Here is an 18,827-nt window from a genome sequence, read left to right on the forward strand (position 1 = left end):
CAGCAGAGAAACAGAAATTATTATTTTAAAATCAAATAGGTAGAAATTTCAGAATTGAATAATACAGAATCTGAAACCAAAAATCAATGATAATGGAATGGGAGATGACGGAGTAAACATGAAGATTGAACAGTAGAAATTATTCAGTAGAAGATCAGAAAGGAAAAAAGATTGAAATAAATGATTAGAGCATCAGGGACTTGTGGACTAACAAAAGGTCTAACATTCAGGGCAGCAAAGTTCAAGAAATAGAAGAAAAAGATTACAGCAAAAAAATTAATTGAACAAATAATGCCTGAAACTTCGCATATTTAGGAAAAGACAAACATTTATACATTCAAGAACTCAATGAACCATAAACAAGATAAATGCAAAGAAACCACATTCAAACATACCATATGCTGCCGAAAATAACAATGAAATCATGGAGGCCTCTTGGCAGTGAAATATGCTCATTAAACTACTTTGCAGAACGCTATAGCCAGTAAATTATCTTTTGGGAAATGAAGGTAAAATAAAGATATTCTCAGATGAGGGGAAACCAAGAGAATTTCTTGCCAGCAGATTTGCACTAAAAGAAATGCTAAAGGAAGTCCTTCAGGTTCTAAAGGAAGTTCTTCAGGTTCAAAAGAAATGATACCAGAAACAAACGTGGAACTTCAAGAAGGTAGAGGAAAAGAAATGGTAAATATCTGAGTAAATTTAAAAAACAATTTTCACCTTTTTTTTTTTTTTAAGACAGAGTCTTGCTCTTTTGCCCGGGCTAGAGTGCAGTGGCATCATCATAGCTCACTGCAGCCTCAAATTCCTGGGCTAAAGTGATCCTCCTGCCTCAGTCTCCTGAGTAGCTGGGACTACAGGCGTGTGCCACCATACCCAGCTAATTTTTCTACTTCTTGTAGAGATGGGGTCTCACTCTTGCTCAGGCTGATCTCAAACTCCTGAGCTCAAAAGATCCTCCCGCCTCAGAGTGTGCTGGGATTACAGGCATGAGCCACCACGTCCAGCCCCAATTTTCACCTCTTAAGTGAACATATATGATTGTTAAAATTATAACATTGTCTATTGAGATTTTCAATATCCAGCTGTAACATAAAAGTGGGAGGGTAAGGGGACCTATATAGTTGAACTTCTGTATTTTACTTGAAATGAAAAAAATTTAACTCTAAGAAGACCATGAAGGGTTAAGTATGTACACTGTAATCCCTAGAGCAACCATTAAAAACATAATACAAAGAGATGTAGCCAAAAAGCCAGCTGAAAAGTTAAAACAGAATATTGAAAAATATTCAAATAATTCAAAAGAAGGCAGGAAAGAGGGGACACAGGAAAAAAAAGAAGAGAGGAAAAAGAGAAAACACCAAGTAGTAGACCTAAGTAGAACCATATCAGAGATTACAAAAAATGTAAATGTTCTCATCATGTTAATTATAAGATCCAACTATAAGCTATTTTTTTAAAAAAAGACCCAACTATAAGCCACCTAGAACAAATCCACTTTAAACATAAAAATATCGATAGATTAAAAAGAAAAACTATGCATATAATAAAAGAAACCGGAGTGGATATATTAATATTGGACAAAGTAGACCTCAGAGCAAGGAACATTATCAGGGACAAGAAGGAGACATAATGACCAAGGGCAACGATTCATAAAAAAGACACAAAAATTGTAAATGTATGTGGCCAACGACAGAACTTCAAAATGCATGAAGAAAACACTGGTGGAATAGACAAATACACAATTATAGTTGGAGACTTAAACTCCTCTTCAGTAATTGATTGAGCAAGTGGCCAGAAAGTTATGTAGAAGACCTGACCGACAATATCTATTTATTTGACCGAGTTGACATTTAGAGAACATGCCACCCAAAGGAAAACACGCATTCTTGTCAAATGCACATGGAACATTCATCAAGATAGACCATTTTCTGGGTTATAAAACAAACCTTAAAAAATGTATGTAAAAAACTCAAAGCATACAAAGTATGTTCTCTGATCACATGGAATTAAACTGGAAATCAATAACAGAAAGGTAACTGGAAAATCTCCACATATTTGGAAATTAAACAACACATATTTTTTTAGAGACAGGGCCCAGGCTGGAGTGCAGGGGCGCCATCATAGCTCACTGCAGCCTCGAACTCCTGGGCTTAAGTGATCCTCTCACCTCAGCCTCCTGAGTAGCTGGAACGACAAGTGCACACCACCATGCTCAGCTAATTTTTTAAAAAAGTTTTTTGTAGAGATGGGGTCTTGCTATTTTGCCCAGGCTTTGAACTCCTGGCCTCAAGCCATCCTCTCACCTCCAACAACACTCTTCTAAATAATAGGTCAAAAAAGGAGTCTTAAGGGAATTAGAAAATATTCTAAACTGAATAAAAATGAAAACACAACACATCAAAACTTGCAGGATACAGCCAAAGCAATGCTCAGAGGGAACTTTATTGCATTAAAGGCATACATTAGACAAGAAGAAAGTTCTCCAAATTAATGACCTGGCTTCTACTTTAAGAAACTGGAAATGGAGCAAAATAAGCCTGAAGCAAGCAGAAGGAAGGAAATAATAAGACTGGAGCAAAAAGAAAAATAGAGACTAGTAAACAAAAACACAAGAGAAAATAAACAAAACCAGAGGTTGATTCTTTGATAAATCTCTAACTGAACTGACCACAATAAAAAGAGAGAAGAAACAAATTATAATAATTAAAGAAGGGTTATCACTGAAGACACCAGAAGTATAATAAGGAAATACATGAACTCATTGCACATAAATTCAACAAATTAGCTGAAATGAAACGAAAGTTGAAAGCCACAAAGTGAAGAAAGAGGTGACCTGAATAGTCCTATATTGATGGAAGGAATTACATTTTTAGTGTAAATCCTTGTAAAAAAAAATCTCTAACCCATGTAACTTCACTGGCAAATTCTACCAAACATTTACAGCAACTACTAGTTCTACATAATTTCTCTCTTCCAGAAAAAAGAAAAAAAGAGACCACATCCTAACAAATTTTATGAGGCTAACATTACCCTAATACCAAAACCAGACAAAAGCCGTACAAGAGAAAAAAACCACAAACCAATATCCCTCATGAATATAGATATAAAGATCCTCAAAAAATAGCAAATCAAATCCAACAGTATATAAAAAGAACACAGTATGACTAACTGGAGTTCATCTCAGGAATGCAAAGTTGATTCAGTTTTCAAAAAACCAATTGATGTAAACCATCATATTAACACACCAAAGGAAAACCACCGATCAAATCAATTGATACAGGAAAGGCATTGAGCAAAATTCAACAACTATTCATAATTTTTAAAAAACTCTCAGTAAGTATAATCCATAAGAGAAAAAATTAATAAATTTAACTTCAGCAAAATTAGAAACTGCTGCTCTTTGAAAGACACTATTAAGAAAATAAAAAGACATTCTATAGACAGAGAGGAAATATTTTCAGACCATGTACCTGGCAAATAACTTACATATTAAATATATAAAGAATTTTCGGCTGGGCGCAGTGACTCACGCCTTCAATCCTAGCACGCTGGGAGGCCAAGGCAGGAGGATCGCTCAAGGTCAGGAGTTCGAGACCAGCCTGAGCAAGAGCAAGACCCCGTCTCTACTAAAAACAGAAATTATATGGATAGCTAAAAATATATATATATAGAAAAATTAGCCGGGCATGGTGGCGCATGCCTGTAGTCCCAGCTTCTCGGGAGGCTGAGGCAGGAGGATCGCTTGAGCCCAGGAGTTTGAGGTTGCTGTGAGCTAGGCTGACGCCACGGCACTCTAGCCCGGGCAACAGAGTGAGACTCTGTCTCAAAAAATAAATAAATAAATAAAAAACAAAAATAAAAATAAAAATTTTCAAAATTCAGTAAGAAAACACATAAAAAATAAAACAATTTAAAATGGTCAAAAGATTTGAATAAACACTTCACCAAAGAAGATATGCAAATGGAAAATAAAGATATGAAAACATACCCAACATCTTTGGTCAGTGTGGAAACACAAATTAAAACTAAAATAAAATGTTACCACATACTTACCAGAATGGCTAAAATTAAAAAAGACGAACCATGCCGACCGTTGGAAAGTCTGTGAAGCGGCTGAAGCTCACACACTGCTCACGGGATTATGAAACGGTGCAACCACTTTGGAACAGAGTTTGGCCACTTCTTTAAAAAACAGCCCCAAACTGGAAACAACCCAAACATCCATCAACAGCTGAACAAACAGGGGTATATCCACACAATGGAATATATCCATCCCTGACAATAAAAACGTAGGAAGTACTGATACATGCTTCAACATGAATGAATCTCAAAAAAAAAAATCATGTTGAGTGAAAGACGCCAGAAAAAGACTGTAAATACTGTGATTCTATTTATATAAAATTCTGGGAAATGCAAACTGCCCTAGAGAAGGCACACGAGTGAGAACCCGGAGAAAGGAAGTGCAGGAAGCAGGAGGAGAGGCACACAAAGGGGTAGGAGGAAACTTTAGGGACAATGGACAAATTCATGTCTTCAGTGTGGGGACCGCGTCACAGGTGTTGCACTTGTCAAACTGTCTACTTGAGATATGTGCAGTTTATTGTCTATCGATTATATCTCCTTAAAAAAAAAACTTGACAGCAACTAAACAATCCCATTAAAAATGCACAAAAGATACGAACAGACTCTCCACCTACAAGGATGTAGAGATAGCAGGTAAGTACAAGATGCTCAGCATTATTGGCCATTAGAGAATGAAATTAAACCCACAGAGAAATATCTACAACAGTGGCTAAAATTAAGAAGGAAAAAACTGACAAAACCAAGTGCTGACAAGAATGTGGAGTAACTGGAACTCCCATACACGGGCGAACACAAAAGAGTGCAAGCACTGTGGAAAACAGTTTGGCAGTTTCTTATCAAATTAAATATGCTTGCATATTACCCAACAATTTTACCTCTGGATATTTATTCTAGAGAAATAAAATCTTATATGCAACAAAAACCTGTATCTGAATGTGTACAGTAGTTATAACTCATCACCCCAAACAGAAACGTGTAAAATATAATCTCCCAAACTGAAAATAACCCAAGTGATCATCTGCAGGTGAATAGAATAGTGTTCAACGATAAAAAGGAACTACTGATAAATGCAACACCAGGATGAGCCTCCAGCGAATTATGTCCAGTAAAATGCTACATATTGTATGATTCTATTTATACGGTGTCCTGGAAAAGGCAAAAGCAAAGGTGCCAAGCACAGATTGGTGGCAACCAAGGGTCAGGAGAGGGGGAGGGGCTCACTGCCAAACGGCAGCAACCAGGAAGGATTTTTGTTTTGCTTTGTTTTGAGATAGAATCTGGCTGTTACCCAGGCTGGAGTGCAGTGGCATCATCATAGTTCACAGCAACCTCAAACTCCTGGGCTCACGCGATCCCCCTGCCTCAGTCACCTGAGTGGCTGGGACTATAGATGCACGCCACCACACCTGGCTAATATTTCTATTCTTGTAGAGACGGGGTCTCACTCTTGCTCAGGCTGGTCTCTAACTCCTGGCTTCGAGTGATCCTCCCGGCTTGGCCTCCCAGAGTGCTAGGATTACAGGCATGAGCCACCGCGTTCAGCCTGGGGGGAAGGTTTTGAGAGAACGAGCAGTTTTCTAGATCCTGATTGTGGTGGTGTTAGCACAGACAAGTGTTAGGACTCACTCTAAGTGCATATAACAACAACATTAATATAGCAGTTCCACCTTTATCCTCAGGGTATGTGTTCCAAGATCCCCAGCGGATGCCTGAAACTGCAGATCATATACTGTACACACATACCTATGATAAAGTTTAATTTATAAACTAGACACAGTGAGCGATTAATAACTGACACTAAAATGACAAATCGTAACAACATACTGTAGCAGAAGTTATGTGAATATGCTCTCTCTCAGAATACCTTCTCACACTGACTCACCCAGTCTCAGACCCGGGTTGACTGAAGGTGACTGAAGCCTCACAAACGGAAGCTGCAGATACACAGGGACGACTGTGACAATAGAACAGCCACGAGTCCATACCGAGGTAAAGAAATGACTGAATGAACAAATAAATGGGGGAGAATAAACAAACCTCCTGTACAGAAGAATTCCACTTTAGCCAGACTCACTCCAGCCCCGAGGAGGGAGCATGTGACTCCCCAACCTGGAAGTGGGGGCTGCGCAGTGACTTCCTAAGAGCACAGTGTGGAGAGCAAGAAAAAAGAGTCACTCTGCAACAGAAACACGACAAACGCTACCTGCGCCAGGTGATGGAGGCCAGCAGCAGCACTGCTGTCATGGTGACTGCGGACTGCTGACAGGATGTGCAACTGTGGGACTTTATCTTCGTGGCCTCCTTCCCTGAAACCCATAACCTCAGTCTAATTGTGAGAAAAACAGGCGACAAATCCCAACTGAGGGACAGTCTACAAGACACCTGACCAGCGCTCCTCAAAACTGTCGAGGTCATCAACAGCAGGGGAAATCTAACACAGTGTCACCGCCGGAGAAGCCTGGGGAGACATGAGAGTAAATGCAGTGGGAGTCCAGGTGGGGTCCTGGGACAGAGCAAGGACACTGGGGGAAAATTAAGGAAACCTGAATAAAGCCCGGCCTGGAGTCGCCAACAACATATGGATGCTGGCCCGTCAGTTGTGCCAGAGTAAGATGTTGACAAGGGACAGGGTTCAGACATGCTTCTGTGCACAGGTTAACACACCTGGCCACTGCTCTTGGCCTTTTTTCAGAGGTTATTTTTCAAATAAAACATATGTACAATGTTTTTGTGCTATTTTTTTCTTGTGCTACAGTTAAAGATATTTAATTCACTACTAACATATTATAAAAAACTCAGTTCCTGCTTAGATGTTTCTGACTTTAGAGCTAATTTCTAATTCTACTCAAGGTGACCTTAAACAGACTTAAAGCCAATTTTTGTTTTGTTTTGAGACACGGTCTTGCTCTGTCACCCAGGCTGGAGTGCAGTGGAGCAATCATAGCTCACTGCAGCCTCCAAGTCCTGGGCCCAAGTGATCCTCCTGCCTCAGCCTCCCGAGTAGCTGGGACTACAGGTGCTTGCCACCATGCCCAGCTAATTTTTTTAAACTTTTTGTAGAGATGGGGTCTCGCTATGTATGTTGCCCAAGTTGGTCTCAAACTCTTGGCCTCAAGTGATCCTCCCATTTCAGTCTGCCAAAGTGCTGGGGTTATAGGCGCCCAGCTGGGATGACAATTTTTAAGTGCTTCTCCCGTTTAAAATAATTCACCGTCTTATTTTTGCCCTAATATAGACTTAAATTCCTAAGTAGTGCCCCCCAGGACGAGCCAGTCATTATTCAGCTAAGCAAATGAGCTGATGACTGCTATCACCATTGCTACTTCCAGAAGGCATCCTCTTTCTCCAACAGCAGAGCACAGCAGAGCAGCGGGCCGGGGAAGGGGGGCGTGCGGTCTAACCAGCAGTGCCCTCCACTGGCCTGGCACGCTTAACCTCTCTTTGCAGCAGCACAGCCCTTCCAACGGGCAGGCGGTGAACGGGCCTCCTGCAGGCGGGAACATGACCAAGGCAACGAGGCCCAGGGTGGGCACTCGGGTGCACGCGGGTGGGTGGGCTCCCTCCCAGCTCCTGCTTGCCCAGCACCTTCCAGGCCACACCTGGAATGAGAAAGGTGCTCCCTGGACAGGCCGGTCCTGAGCAGAGGCCTCGGCGTTGTCCCTGCCTTCCTGATGAGGGCAGACAGCAGCGAGGCCCAAAATCTCAGAACCGGCCCCTGCTCACGGCCTTGGCCAGCGTCCTTGCTGTCCCGTCCTGGCCCCGCACACCCCACCCTGAAATGCCTCAGCACAGGCACAGCGGCCCCAGGAAGCCGAGGTCTGGGCACACCCCTCCTGTCTCTGCAATGCGTGGAGATCGGGGGGTCAGTGGGCAAACAGCTCAGGCGCAGCACCAGCCCCCGCAGCCCTTCTCTGTCCCCGACGCCGTCTGCCCACCGAGGGCCAGCGGTCAGTATCACTTCCACGGCCTTGGCTCTCGGCCCAGGGTGGGGGTGGGAGCAGCCTAGTGACACCCAGGCCCCCAGGGGTGGCCCTGCCATAAATAACCCCAAGCACACATCCCCCTCCTGGAGAGGCCAGACCTGCCCACCGGGGCTGCGGAAAAGCTGGATTCCAGATGAAAACAGGGAGGAGCCCGCTGGGGTCTCAAGGTCCCTGTCCCGTTACCTGCCGCTCACGGCCACAAAGCACCGGACACCCTGCCGGGCCAAGGAGCGCACACCGCACCCCATGCTCCGGTCCCTGCTGCCAGGGCTGGCTGGGGGGGCCCGGGGCCCCTGCGGGCATCACCTGGCCCAGGCCCAGACTGGAAGGACCTGGGCAGCTCCGGCCAGCGTGGCCCCCACCCTGCCCACGCCCCCCGCAGCCCCTCCCCACCCCGAGCGCAGGAAGCAGGCCTGCCCGCAGTGACTCAAACTTCACAAAGAAACCATTTCTGGAATGGGGCTCCGTTTGGCGACTCTGAGTCAAAGGCGCACTTCATAGCTCCCTCCCAAATCCCTCGCACTGTCAGGCCCCTGTCCCCTTTGAAGCCTCGCTGAGTGATTGAAGCGTCTACTTTCTGAGGGGCAGATAGCGCCGGGCTGGTAATCTGACTCTAAGCCACGGGATAAAGGTAGTTTGTTTCCTCTCAGCCTGTCTGTCAACACCTCCTCAGTAATTAGCCCTAATTATTACAGAGGGCCAGCCTCCCATTCGGTTATTAAATCAGAAATAGTATCACGGCTGGGCATCTGTCAACGCCCTGACTGGCGACCTTCGATTCATTGAATCCTCTGTCAGTATCCGCCTTTGGAAGCGCCCAGGCGGGCAGGGAGGCAGCGGCTTCAAAGATGCGGATCCCAGGGAGGAATTCCGGGGAGGCAGGGAGGGCAGGGGCCCAATCCCGGCCACTGCCCACCTCTCAGGGCTGCCCGATGTCAATCTCTGTGTAGGGCTGGGGAGGTAAGGCACGCCCCCAACAGCCCCTTTTCCTGGAGGGCAAGGCGCCAGGAGCAGCGGGCAGGCTTCGGCCTTGACTGACAGTTCGGCCTGGGGCCCAGCAAAGCCCTGCACCCGCTAGGTGAGGGGGGGAACAGGGGTGGGGGTTGGGGGCTGGGCCCCAGCCATGGGAGCCCTATTCTGAGGTCATGCGTGGCCGGGCATCTCCCATGAGCTGGTGAAACCACAGAAAGCAGAATTCAGATCTAGCCACAGACACGGATTTCCACGGTGAAGCTGAGAATACTGCAGTGACGCAGGCCCCGGGGAAGCACAGCCACCTGCCCCCGCCCCGGGCCCAAGAGAAACAGCCACCTGCTCAGCAGCCAGAGCCACGTGCCCTGGCAGAGCACCACTACTCCGGCTCCCCTGGGGGGAGGCTGCCCTTCCTGTAAGGGTCACAGCCTCCGGCCAGGAGCACACACTGAGCCCCCCTCCCTGGGGGCAACATCCCAGGCCCCTCAGGCGGACTACCAGCACTTCATAGGCCGAGGCCAGCAGCGCCCAACCCCAGCCCCCTGGGGAGCTCTTGGCCTGCAGTGAGCTGGGCAGCGCCCAACACAGCACCTGGACACACCCCACCAGGGCTGCGGCACCCCTTGCAGACAGGCCCCACTGCATTTGAGGAAGAGGGCCATGGAGACCAGTCACCTGCGCTGGGGATCTGGCCCACGTGGTGTGGTTGGTGCCCGAGCGGAGGGGGCACAGCCCTCCTGCCAGTCCACCCTGCCAGGGGCTCCACCAGCACTTTGAGTCCTCGTGGCCACCAAATGCCGTGCTGGCAGTGCCAGGCCGGGCTGGGGCAGGAGTGGGTCTCACGGAGACAAGGACGAGGGTTAATGCTCTTCCTCCGTGATGTCTGGAAGCCTCCGGGCTGGAGCATGCGAGGAGCAAACTGCTGGTCGGCCCCAGTCAGTAAGGCCTTCCTGCAGCTGCGGGCGCCAGGCGGGCCGAGGCCACAAGTCAGACTTCTTGGCACTGGGTACAGGCTGCCGTGGCCAGGCCGAGAGGAAATGCCAGGGTGAGGACTGCAGGGCTGCAGGACGGGCAGGCGGGGTCTCTCCACGAACAGGCATCTCACGCCACGGCTGAGAGGCGTCCGTCACCCAGGAGTGGGCCCAAGGAGCCTGGCAAGATGGCAGGAAGGAAGCCTGCCCCCAGCACTTACGGGCAGAGGTAGAAACCCAGCCAGCAATGGGCCACTGGCCTTTTTTCCCCTGGTGAACACGTAGAAAAACCCGCTGCTTCTCAGCAAGTGTGGGCATCCCCATGTACCGGTCTGGGCTCCGCCAGGAGGCCTGGTCCACAGGGGCTGGCTGCCCACCCACAGACACGCAAATGAGGGTGACGGCCAGCCTCCTGCTTGCTCTGGACCCGGGGGTGCTGCAGGCTGACCTCACTGAGGGGACCCCATGTGCACAGCCCACAGACACACCCCAGCCCCAGGATGCAAGACACCACCCTGGTGAGTCACCCCTCTGGGTTCCTGAGATGGGGCAGGGTCCCAGGCACCGACGGCCACACCTCCACAGTCTGCCCGCACTCCCAGGGCTGGGGCTGCCCTAAAGGCAGATAAGCAGGCGCGCAGTCCAGGGACAGCACTGGGGTGGGAGGGGGAAGAAGTCGGACGTCCCTCTCCACCCACCTGGCAGCACTGCCAACAGGAGGACAGAAAAACCTGGCAAGTGCACAAGCACCCAGCACCCACGGGCTCCAGCCCTGCATTGTGGGGCCCCCAAGGCCAGGAGGACAGGCCAGGCTCCTGAGGACACCCGCAAGCCAAGGCTCTTCTCTGGCCAGCCCCACCCCATGCCCAGGAACAGGGATCCTACGGCCCATCTATAGAGCACACTGTGGCCCAGACAGAAACTACAGGCTCCCGCTGTCCCGGAGAGCGCGCCCGGCCAGGCTGCCCAACACCAAGGCGCCCCAAGGCCTGTGCCAGGCCTTTGCTGACCAGTGCTGGAGCCGTGGAAGGGCCGCAGTGGGGCGCACCACACCACCCTCTCCGCTTTTGTGTTTGTGCCCAAATGTGTTTTAAAACTCGCTAAGACAATTTGAAGAACAAAGGTGGTGGCAGGGTGGTTATAAAGACTGATTATGAAGCTAGAGCAACCAGCATGGGTAGACCAGACCAGAGAGCGGGCGGCACCGCAGGCCTGCTGGCCTCCGCGGCCAGGCTGGCGCCAGCAGCTACCTGCCCCATGGTAACAGGAGAAATGGGATCCGACCGGTCAGGACAACAGGTTGTGCTGTGGAAAACACAAGCCCCAAACGCAGTGCCTTCACACATCAAAAATTTATTTCTTGCTCACATTACAGGTGCCCTGCTGTCGGCAGAGGGGCTCTGCTCGCCACAGGCTCTGGAGGGCGACCGCAGCCCCCTCCCTCACACCACACAGTCACACTTACAAGGAGACTCCAGGCTAACGTAAAAGGCAAAACACTGCAACTTGGGAATGCAGGATGGCTTTGTACTTGGAAACGTGAGCAGAGTGCGGCGTACAGAACCGGGCGCTGCCCACGTGCCGCCCACGCTGCCGCACAGGCCCCGGAACCCTGGCCCGGAGCACTGTGCACGCGGGCGGCTGCTCAAGGCAGCACTGCCCAAAACTGCAACAATAAAAAACAAACAGACCCACCGTGGGCATCGTCATGGGCTGAACTGTGTCCCCTGCGTGTTGTCTTGTTGGAGTCCTAACCCTAGTCCCACAGAATGTGCAGACAGGGCCTTTAAAGAGGGCATTAATTACGGTCATTAGGTTGGGCCCTGATCGAACACACCTGGTGTCCTTATAAGAAGGGATTGGGACACAGACACACAGACTGACCGATGACCATGCGAGGCCACCGTCTGTAAGCCCAGGAGAGAGGCCTCAGGAGAGACCAGCCCGCCCACACCCTGGTCGGGGACTTCCAGCCTCCAGCCCTGAGGAAAGAAATGCCTGTCGTTTAGGCCCCAGCCCGCGATGCTTTGCCAGGGCAGCCTGACGGGCATCTCGCTGCAGGCACCGACGCAGGCCCACCCTCCAGCGCCAAGGGCAGCACCAACCCGCATGGCTACTCAACACCGACTGCCCTGCCCCACGGGACGATTAACTCTTATCCTGCAGAACTCAGGTGTGGCCCTGTGGCTTCCTCTGCCCACAGAAAGGTGAGTGGAGTGAGGAGCATCACTTGCGGCCTGCTGTGGCCTCCCCCTGGCTCTGCAAGTGCGGAGAAACACGTCCCCACGGAGCTCCCGTCAGCGTGGGTCCCTGAGGGGCCGCAGCAGCGGAGGGTGCGCCGGCCCACCGGAGATAGACATGCGGCGTGAGCAGGAAACAAGCGGTGCCGACTCGGGTTGCTGCGCTGCCAGAGGTCCGTGACCGCAGTGCCACCTGGCTCCGGCGGGCTGACACCACAGGGAACGGCTCTATCTGCCTCGATCCTTACTGCCGGCTCTCTGGACGTCTCCGGTTCTGCCGTTCACGACGCAGTGACACCCGAGAGGCAGGTACGAGGGCCCAGGCCCCAGCCAAGGCACCGTGTGGGAACCATCCTCGCTCAACCCCCTGACCGCCCTGTAAGGACAAACTATTTAATATTTTCACAGCCCAGAGATCAGGAGACACCAAGGACCCTTAGCTTGTGCGGGGAGGCGGCCAGGCCCGGCCGAGCGCCAGTGCTGCTCGGAGCCCCCCACGGAGCCCCTGCGCACGCGGCAAGAGGTCCCCGGGCACCTCTCGCTGTTATGTGGTCCAACTGCGGGATCTTACGCTCCCACCAACAACAGAAGAAACCCTGCTTCTCTGCATCTTCGGCAATTCTGGGTATTTAAAACTAAAAATCCTGGAATCACAGGTTAAAAAAAAAATTCACCCGTATTTCCCTCTAGTACTTTAACGATGTTTTAGTGTTGAAGTCTCCGACCCACCTGGAATGTACACAGGTATAGAGAGGAAGGTAGATACCCGTTTTTACTATTTTCCAGATGGCCAACCAGCTGTTCCAACTACCGTGACTGATCTGTTTTACCTCTGTTAAGTTTTGTTTGGTTTGGTTTTTTGTCCAAGGACACTCAACCTGAATTACCCCATTAATTTGAAATGATATCTCCAGCATGTACTAAATTCCCATATTTATCTGGCACTATTTCAAAGTTCTCTATTCTCTGTTCATCTGTCCACAACACCTAAGTACTTTAACTACCACAGCTTTATAAAATATTCCAGTATCTCACACGACCCTATCCTCAGTCCTTCCTGTTTTAAAATTTTCTTTGGAGACAGGTACTTTGAAAACCACGTCATAGTGCCCACCGTGTCCTATCTTCAGGAAATAAAGTCTCCGGGTATTTCCAAGGGAAGTGAGGGACAGACACCACGACTGGAAGGCAGGCCCAGCAGCTCGGCCTGCCCTGGGCTCACCCCGCCGCGCTCTGCGCTCCAGGGCGCCCTCCTCCTGCTCATCTGCCCACGTGCACAGGCAGGAGTGGCGAACAACCCAAGGCCCCTCGCACACAGGGCCTGGCACCTTCCCCGCAAGGAGCTCAGTCACAGCCTCTGCCCAAAGGCAGGTGCTACAGCTGCTGGTGACGGAGCCACTCTGCAAGGCCGTGTGTGCTGCCTGTTGGGAAGGCCGGGCCAGGGCCCCGTCCCCTCCCACCCAACCTGCGCAGGCGACCTGGCCATGGCGCCGCAAGGCTCTGCCTTCCTTTCCCTAGTGGTGACAACGCAACCGCAATGAATAGGACCGATTTTCCAAGTTAAAAAACAGGTCACCTTGACTCTCCCGTGTGCTCTCAAGCCTGCCTGGGCAGACACGGCACAGCTGGCCCTCACAGAGGCACCCTGGGCCAGGACCCACGTCCCTGGAGCTGCCTGGGGCCCGCGGGAGGAAAAGGCCCAAAGCCCTGATGTGACGGGGTCGGAAGGGAACTCAGCTCTCTCGAGCTGCTCAAGCTGAAGGGGTCCACCCCAGGCCCCCAAGCGGAAGCAGGGCAGGCAGCCTTGCACAGACCAGCAAGGCGCAGTAAAGGCTGGCGGGGTGACTGGGCTGTCCCTCCCCGAGACTGGCTCTGTGTTCTATGCCAGACTCCCAGGTAGGCCAGGCCACAGCCGGCTGGAGATGGGTGTAGGGGTGCAGCCCATCCCGACTCACAAAAGGAGAGCTGGGACCCGAGAAGGCGCGCAGAAGCACAGGGCTGGGCCAGGACGTCCAGGGATTTCACACAGCTGACCAAAATCCTGACCGTGCACAGGTGCCTCCGTCGGCTTGCTCACTCTATCAGGTCTTACCAGCATCCTCAAAATATCTTCCCACCCAGTTCCAAGATTTTCAGCTGTGCCTTGAAATAACACACGTAAAACCGCATGAACCCAGAGCCCTTTTTAGTAACAGTTGCCAAATAAAATAATCCCAACAATTTTTATTTTCCCAAAAAAGTTTTACCAGATGTTTGCTTATTACTGTTTTTCCTAAAATAACTTGGCTGTATTTCCAATTCAAATTTCAACTTTTTCCTTCTTACTTTTCAGGAAGGTGTTATTTTGTTTGCACAATTGTAAAAATGTAAAGGGCTTGAAATTCTTGTCTAAGCACCCCTCTGAGCAGGCGCACACCTGTGCACAGCGCCGGTGCCTGCTCGTCCTGCAGTCCACTTGGCTTGAGGGAGCTTCCAAGTTCAGCTTCCACCAGCAAACCCATCCTGGTGCAAAACAGGTCTTGCTTCATTCCAATCTCTGGGCCTGGGGCCACACAGCTCTGCACTGCTGCCTGGTCTGCACTTCACCTAGGGCTCTCGGAAGTCAGTTTTCCAGGCACCCCCACCAGCCGAGCCCACTCCCACCCCTACCCCCACCTGTCCAGCCTAAGCTGCAATCAGAGCCCTGGATCCGCAAAGCCGCCACCAGAAGCCACCACACCTGGGACACTGACCTGGGACGCTCACAGCCAGGCCTCTGCTCCTGGCAGAACAGGAAACAAGGACTCCACCTGTCAGCCAATGATCCAACACGCATTTAATGAGCACCAATAGTGTACCACGGCCACAGAGCTGACTAAGACAGAGGCCCACCGTCTGCCAGGAAATACAAGTCACCAGGGTTTAAGTGCTGAATCAGCAATGCAGGAAGACGCATAGGGCAGGCAGCACAGTAGCAGAGTGAGGGGCCAATTCTGAAGAAAACCAGGCAAGACCAGAACGTTGACACACAGGAGAGGGAACTGGAGTTGAGCCCGGCAAGGGACATGCATCCCACCTTCGTGCACCCAAACCTCCCAGCTGACCAGGGCTGCTGGTAAACCCACAGGGAAGCACTGTTCTCTGACACCATCTGACACCTAACCCAAGGATGAAACGGGCCACTTCCTCCAGGCAGCCTTCCCTACATTCCAGCCAGGAGCACAGAAGTCACAGGGAGCAGAGATGGCACTCCCAGGGAGGGGTGGGACACAGCTGAGAACCCAGCAGGAGCAGGAGGACAAAGCACAATGCAGAGGCCAAGGTTCTGCCGGGGGCAGGGAGAGCTGTTTGTGTTCAACAGGTTTTTGGGCAGGGCCCAAAACAAGTGTACCTCCTTGCCCACTCTGGGGTCATCTGAAATTATCTGGGGACACCACTCTGTTTTGACAGGAGCCATAGGGTTCTCTGCCCACGGAGGCCACTTCATCATGGGGGGCATGGCCTGGGCCTTGTTCAGAACCCACGGATGCCAGGTGGGAAATAGGAGAAAATGGTGGCTCTCCTGGGGCTCCCACCACCTCCCATGGGGTACCTAAGGACCCTCCTGGTCTCAGAAATCTTCTCCTCTGTTTTCTGGGGCTTTGGACCCCCTGGGCAAGCTGGGTCCGGTCACTGAGCCGGGGGGTTAGCAGAGCCTGAAAGGGTAGGACAGGTTTGGGGGCTGCCTCCTCTGGCCGAGAGGAAGCTGGCTTCACAGGCCCAGGGGTGCTCTCCTTGGTGAGCTGCTGCCCGGGTGGAGCATTTCTGGACATAGAGCTGGACCTAGAAACTGCAGGGGTGGCTGGAGCAGGCCTAGGGGGGCTGCCCACGTTGAGTGCCAGGGCCTCCGAGAACCGAGCCAGGTACTGGCTCACCACGGGCAGCTGCGGGGCCACTGGCGGCTGGCCTGAGGCCAGGGGCAGTGGGCAGGGCACTGTAGCGTGGTGCTCAGGGAAATTGTTCGGGTCCTGAATAACTTCCTTGAAATCCTGGCAGAAGAGCTCGTAATCGTCAGGCAGGGGCAGGTCCCTGTTGAGGTAGGGGGCTGCCACACCCAGGCGTGGCCTCTCAGGCACCAGAGGATCTCACAGATGCAGCTGAGGCTGTCCTGGTAGTGCTCGAAACGGAAAGACATGTAATCGCCCAGCTGGGCCAAAAAGTGGCCCAGCAGCCAAGCGGAGCTGTCAAAGGTGCCTGGGTCCCAGCCTGGCACCCAGCGGAAGTCCACCCCGAGGGCCCGGGAGCTGGGCATGTGCACAGCCGAGGAATGCCTTTCTGTGGGCTTACCAACGGGAGTGCCACTAGCTGTGCTCTTCTGCTCCACGGCTGTGCGCGCACACAGGGTCCCCACAGCAGGGCCGCTAGATCCAGGGGTCCACCAGGGGGATGCACCCACCTCAGAGGAGGCCTAGTCCATCTGCTGCCAAGGGTGGGTGCACTGGCGTACTGGCCACTGCCTGGGTGGGATCGCAAGGGCCCTGCCGATGGCACCGGCCACGGGGCATGCTGGGAGCAGATGGGAGAAGGGTAGGAGGCGCAAGCCAGTGCGAGGGGGGCGTGGACAGAAGCGGCTTGCACGACACAACAGAACAGGGACGGCTGCAGAGGGCGTGGTGGACTGCACGGGCCCGGGCAAGTGCTGAGGATGGGAAGCTGACAGCTGCAGTCTCAGGAGAGCTGGGAGGAGCTGAGGGGACTGTCAGACGCAGGCCACCATCCGCGGCAATCTGTCCAAAGACAAGGCAAGGAGAGCAGGAACTAGGCCCCCTCATCACCACCAGCTGGCAGGAGACAGCAAGCAGGCAAACCCCGGATCCCGACCAAGAGCTCTGAGCGGAAGCTGGGGCGCAGGCTGGCCAGGAGGTCCAAGAAGGCGGGCAAATGCCATCGTGACATTTCCAGGACAAGGTATAATGACAGATGCTGTCAATCCCAGGAGAAGGGGCGATTGGAACTGTCAGGGAATTTTAGGACAACAGTAGCAACCTTTCACTCAGTGCTCTCTTTGTGCCAAACTCTGTCCCCTCTCCCCCATGAGATTGGTACTATCCTCATTGCCAAGGCACAGAGTGGTGAAGTAACTTGTCTGTGGCCACACGCCAACCAGTTAGTGGTGGAGGCAGCGGAAACTGGCTCTAGAAACCACGGGCTTGACCACTACACAGTGGATCTATCAACTACGCTTCAGTCCAGCTGAGTAGGCTCCTGGTCACCCTAAACACTGCAAACTGCTAAGAATGAAGACCGGGTCCTCATAGGTTCTGTCTGACCCCAGCACCGGGCCAGCGGCGGGTGCTGCCTGCATGCCCACCAGAAGCTGGGCGCGGGAGCCTGCATGCCCACCAGAAGCCGGGCGCTCCCTCCCGCCCCTCCCCCATTGCTTTCCAATGCACCCCTCCAACTCTGAGAGCTGCCTGCAGGCAGTGCCAGCCCCCCCCAAACGCCACCTCCCTCAGTCCCCATCACAGCCAACAGCCCAGGCGTCCAGCAGCCTAGCCCCCAAATGTGCCATCCTACTTGCTGTGTCTGTCTGCTCCTGCCACTCCAGTCACCTGTGCCAAGGGCCTGATGAGCCCCCCTCTTCTCCATGCGGTGGTCACCTAGGGGGCTCCACAATCAACAGCTAAAGGTCTCTTCAAGTGCAAGGGGTCCTCCTCTGAGGGATCTCACACTCTGCCCAGCCTGACTCTGGCCCCATCCCCAGTCTCTCTGCTAAAAGAGGCCCACTCATGACCTCCACAAAACCCTCTGCTTCACCCTTGCACACAAACCTCCCTCAGCTTGAGCTCCCCCAGGGAGGAATGGCTATGTTGGTCTTTCCACCCATCCTTGGGTGGCCTACAACACTCGAAGCTGCCAGGGCCACTGGCACCTACCTCTGCAACCCAGGCATCCCGGAACTCCTCAGTTCCATCCCCCACTCTGGGGTGTCTTATGCCTGAAAGCTCAGCCTTTGACCCTGGCTTCCCACTCTACTTGCAAGAAAAGAACATACTATGGCCGGCTAGCAGCAGTACCCCACGGGACAGCATGCAAGTGGAATCCAGTCCAGTCCCTCCCTGAGCTCTAAAAAGGCAGTGACCATGATGTCGGCCCCAGCTCCCACCAGCAGCCCCTGATTAAGTACCAGGCCACTCACAAAAACCACATCCCATGCCCTGGAGCCAGCGCACTGCCCAGATCTCTGCCCTCCTGCCCACTCATAACCTTGGCTGTCACCCTGCCCATGCGTCTGCAGTCTCAGGGAGCAGGCTCCCCTGCACAGGCTCCGGCCTGAGCCTTCCTTCGCCTGGGCGGGACTCCCACCGTCTTGAGAATCTCAGCCCCCCCACACCTGTCAATCTGTTGGACTCTCCACCTTCCCTTTCCACCCTGCCCGGCACCGGGGCCTTCAGGCCGTTCTCCTGGACTGGACAGCGCTCCACTAAGGAGCAGGAACTACAGCGCAGTGTTTGCCTCCACAAAGCCCAACGCAGTGCTCGGACGCTGAAGTGTTCTCTACTCCGAGGAGACCCCGGGGACCCCAGGGCTGGAATTTGCCCAGAGCCCAAGCAAGT

The 18,827-nt window shown here is 52.2% G+C and overlaps 2 protein-coding genes across 3 annotated transcripts in view; both read right to left on the reverse strand.

Annotated features, from left to right (window-relative positions):
• Positions 1-18,827, reverse strand: part of GNB1L (G protein subunit beta 1 like) — a 54,730-nt gene that overhangs the window by 35,493 nt on the left and 410 nt on the right. The window lies entirely within an intron of this gene.
• RTL10 (retrotransposon Gag like 10) lies at positions 15,642-18,805 on the reverse strand. Its single transcript, XM_069497546.1, is given in 7 exon segments — positions 15,642-15,831; positions 15,833-15,941; positions 15,944-16,318; positions 16,321-16,604; positions 16,606-16,660; positions 16,663-16,714; positions 16,716-18,805. Coding segments are annotated over 7 exon segments (1,392 nt in total). The 5' UTR covers positions 17,043-18,805.

The sequence above is a fragment of the Eulemur rufifrons genome, chromosome 21 (assembly GCF_041146395.1).
Source record: "Eulemur rufifrons isolate Redbay chromosome 21, OSU_ERuf_1, whole genome shotgun sequence".
NCBI classification, from domain to species: domain Eukaryota; kingdom Metazoa; phylum Chordata; class Mammalia; order Primates; family Lemuridae; genus Eulemur; species Eulemur rufifrons.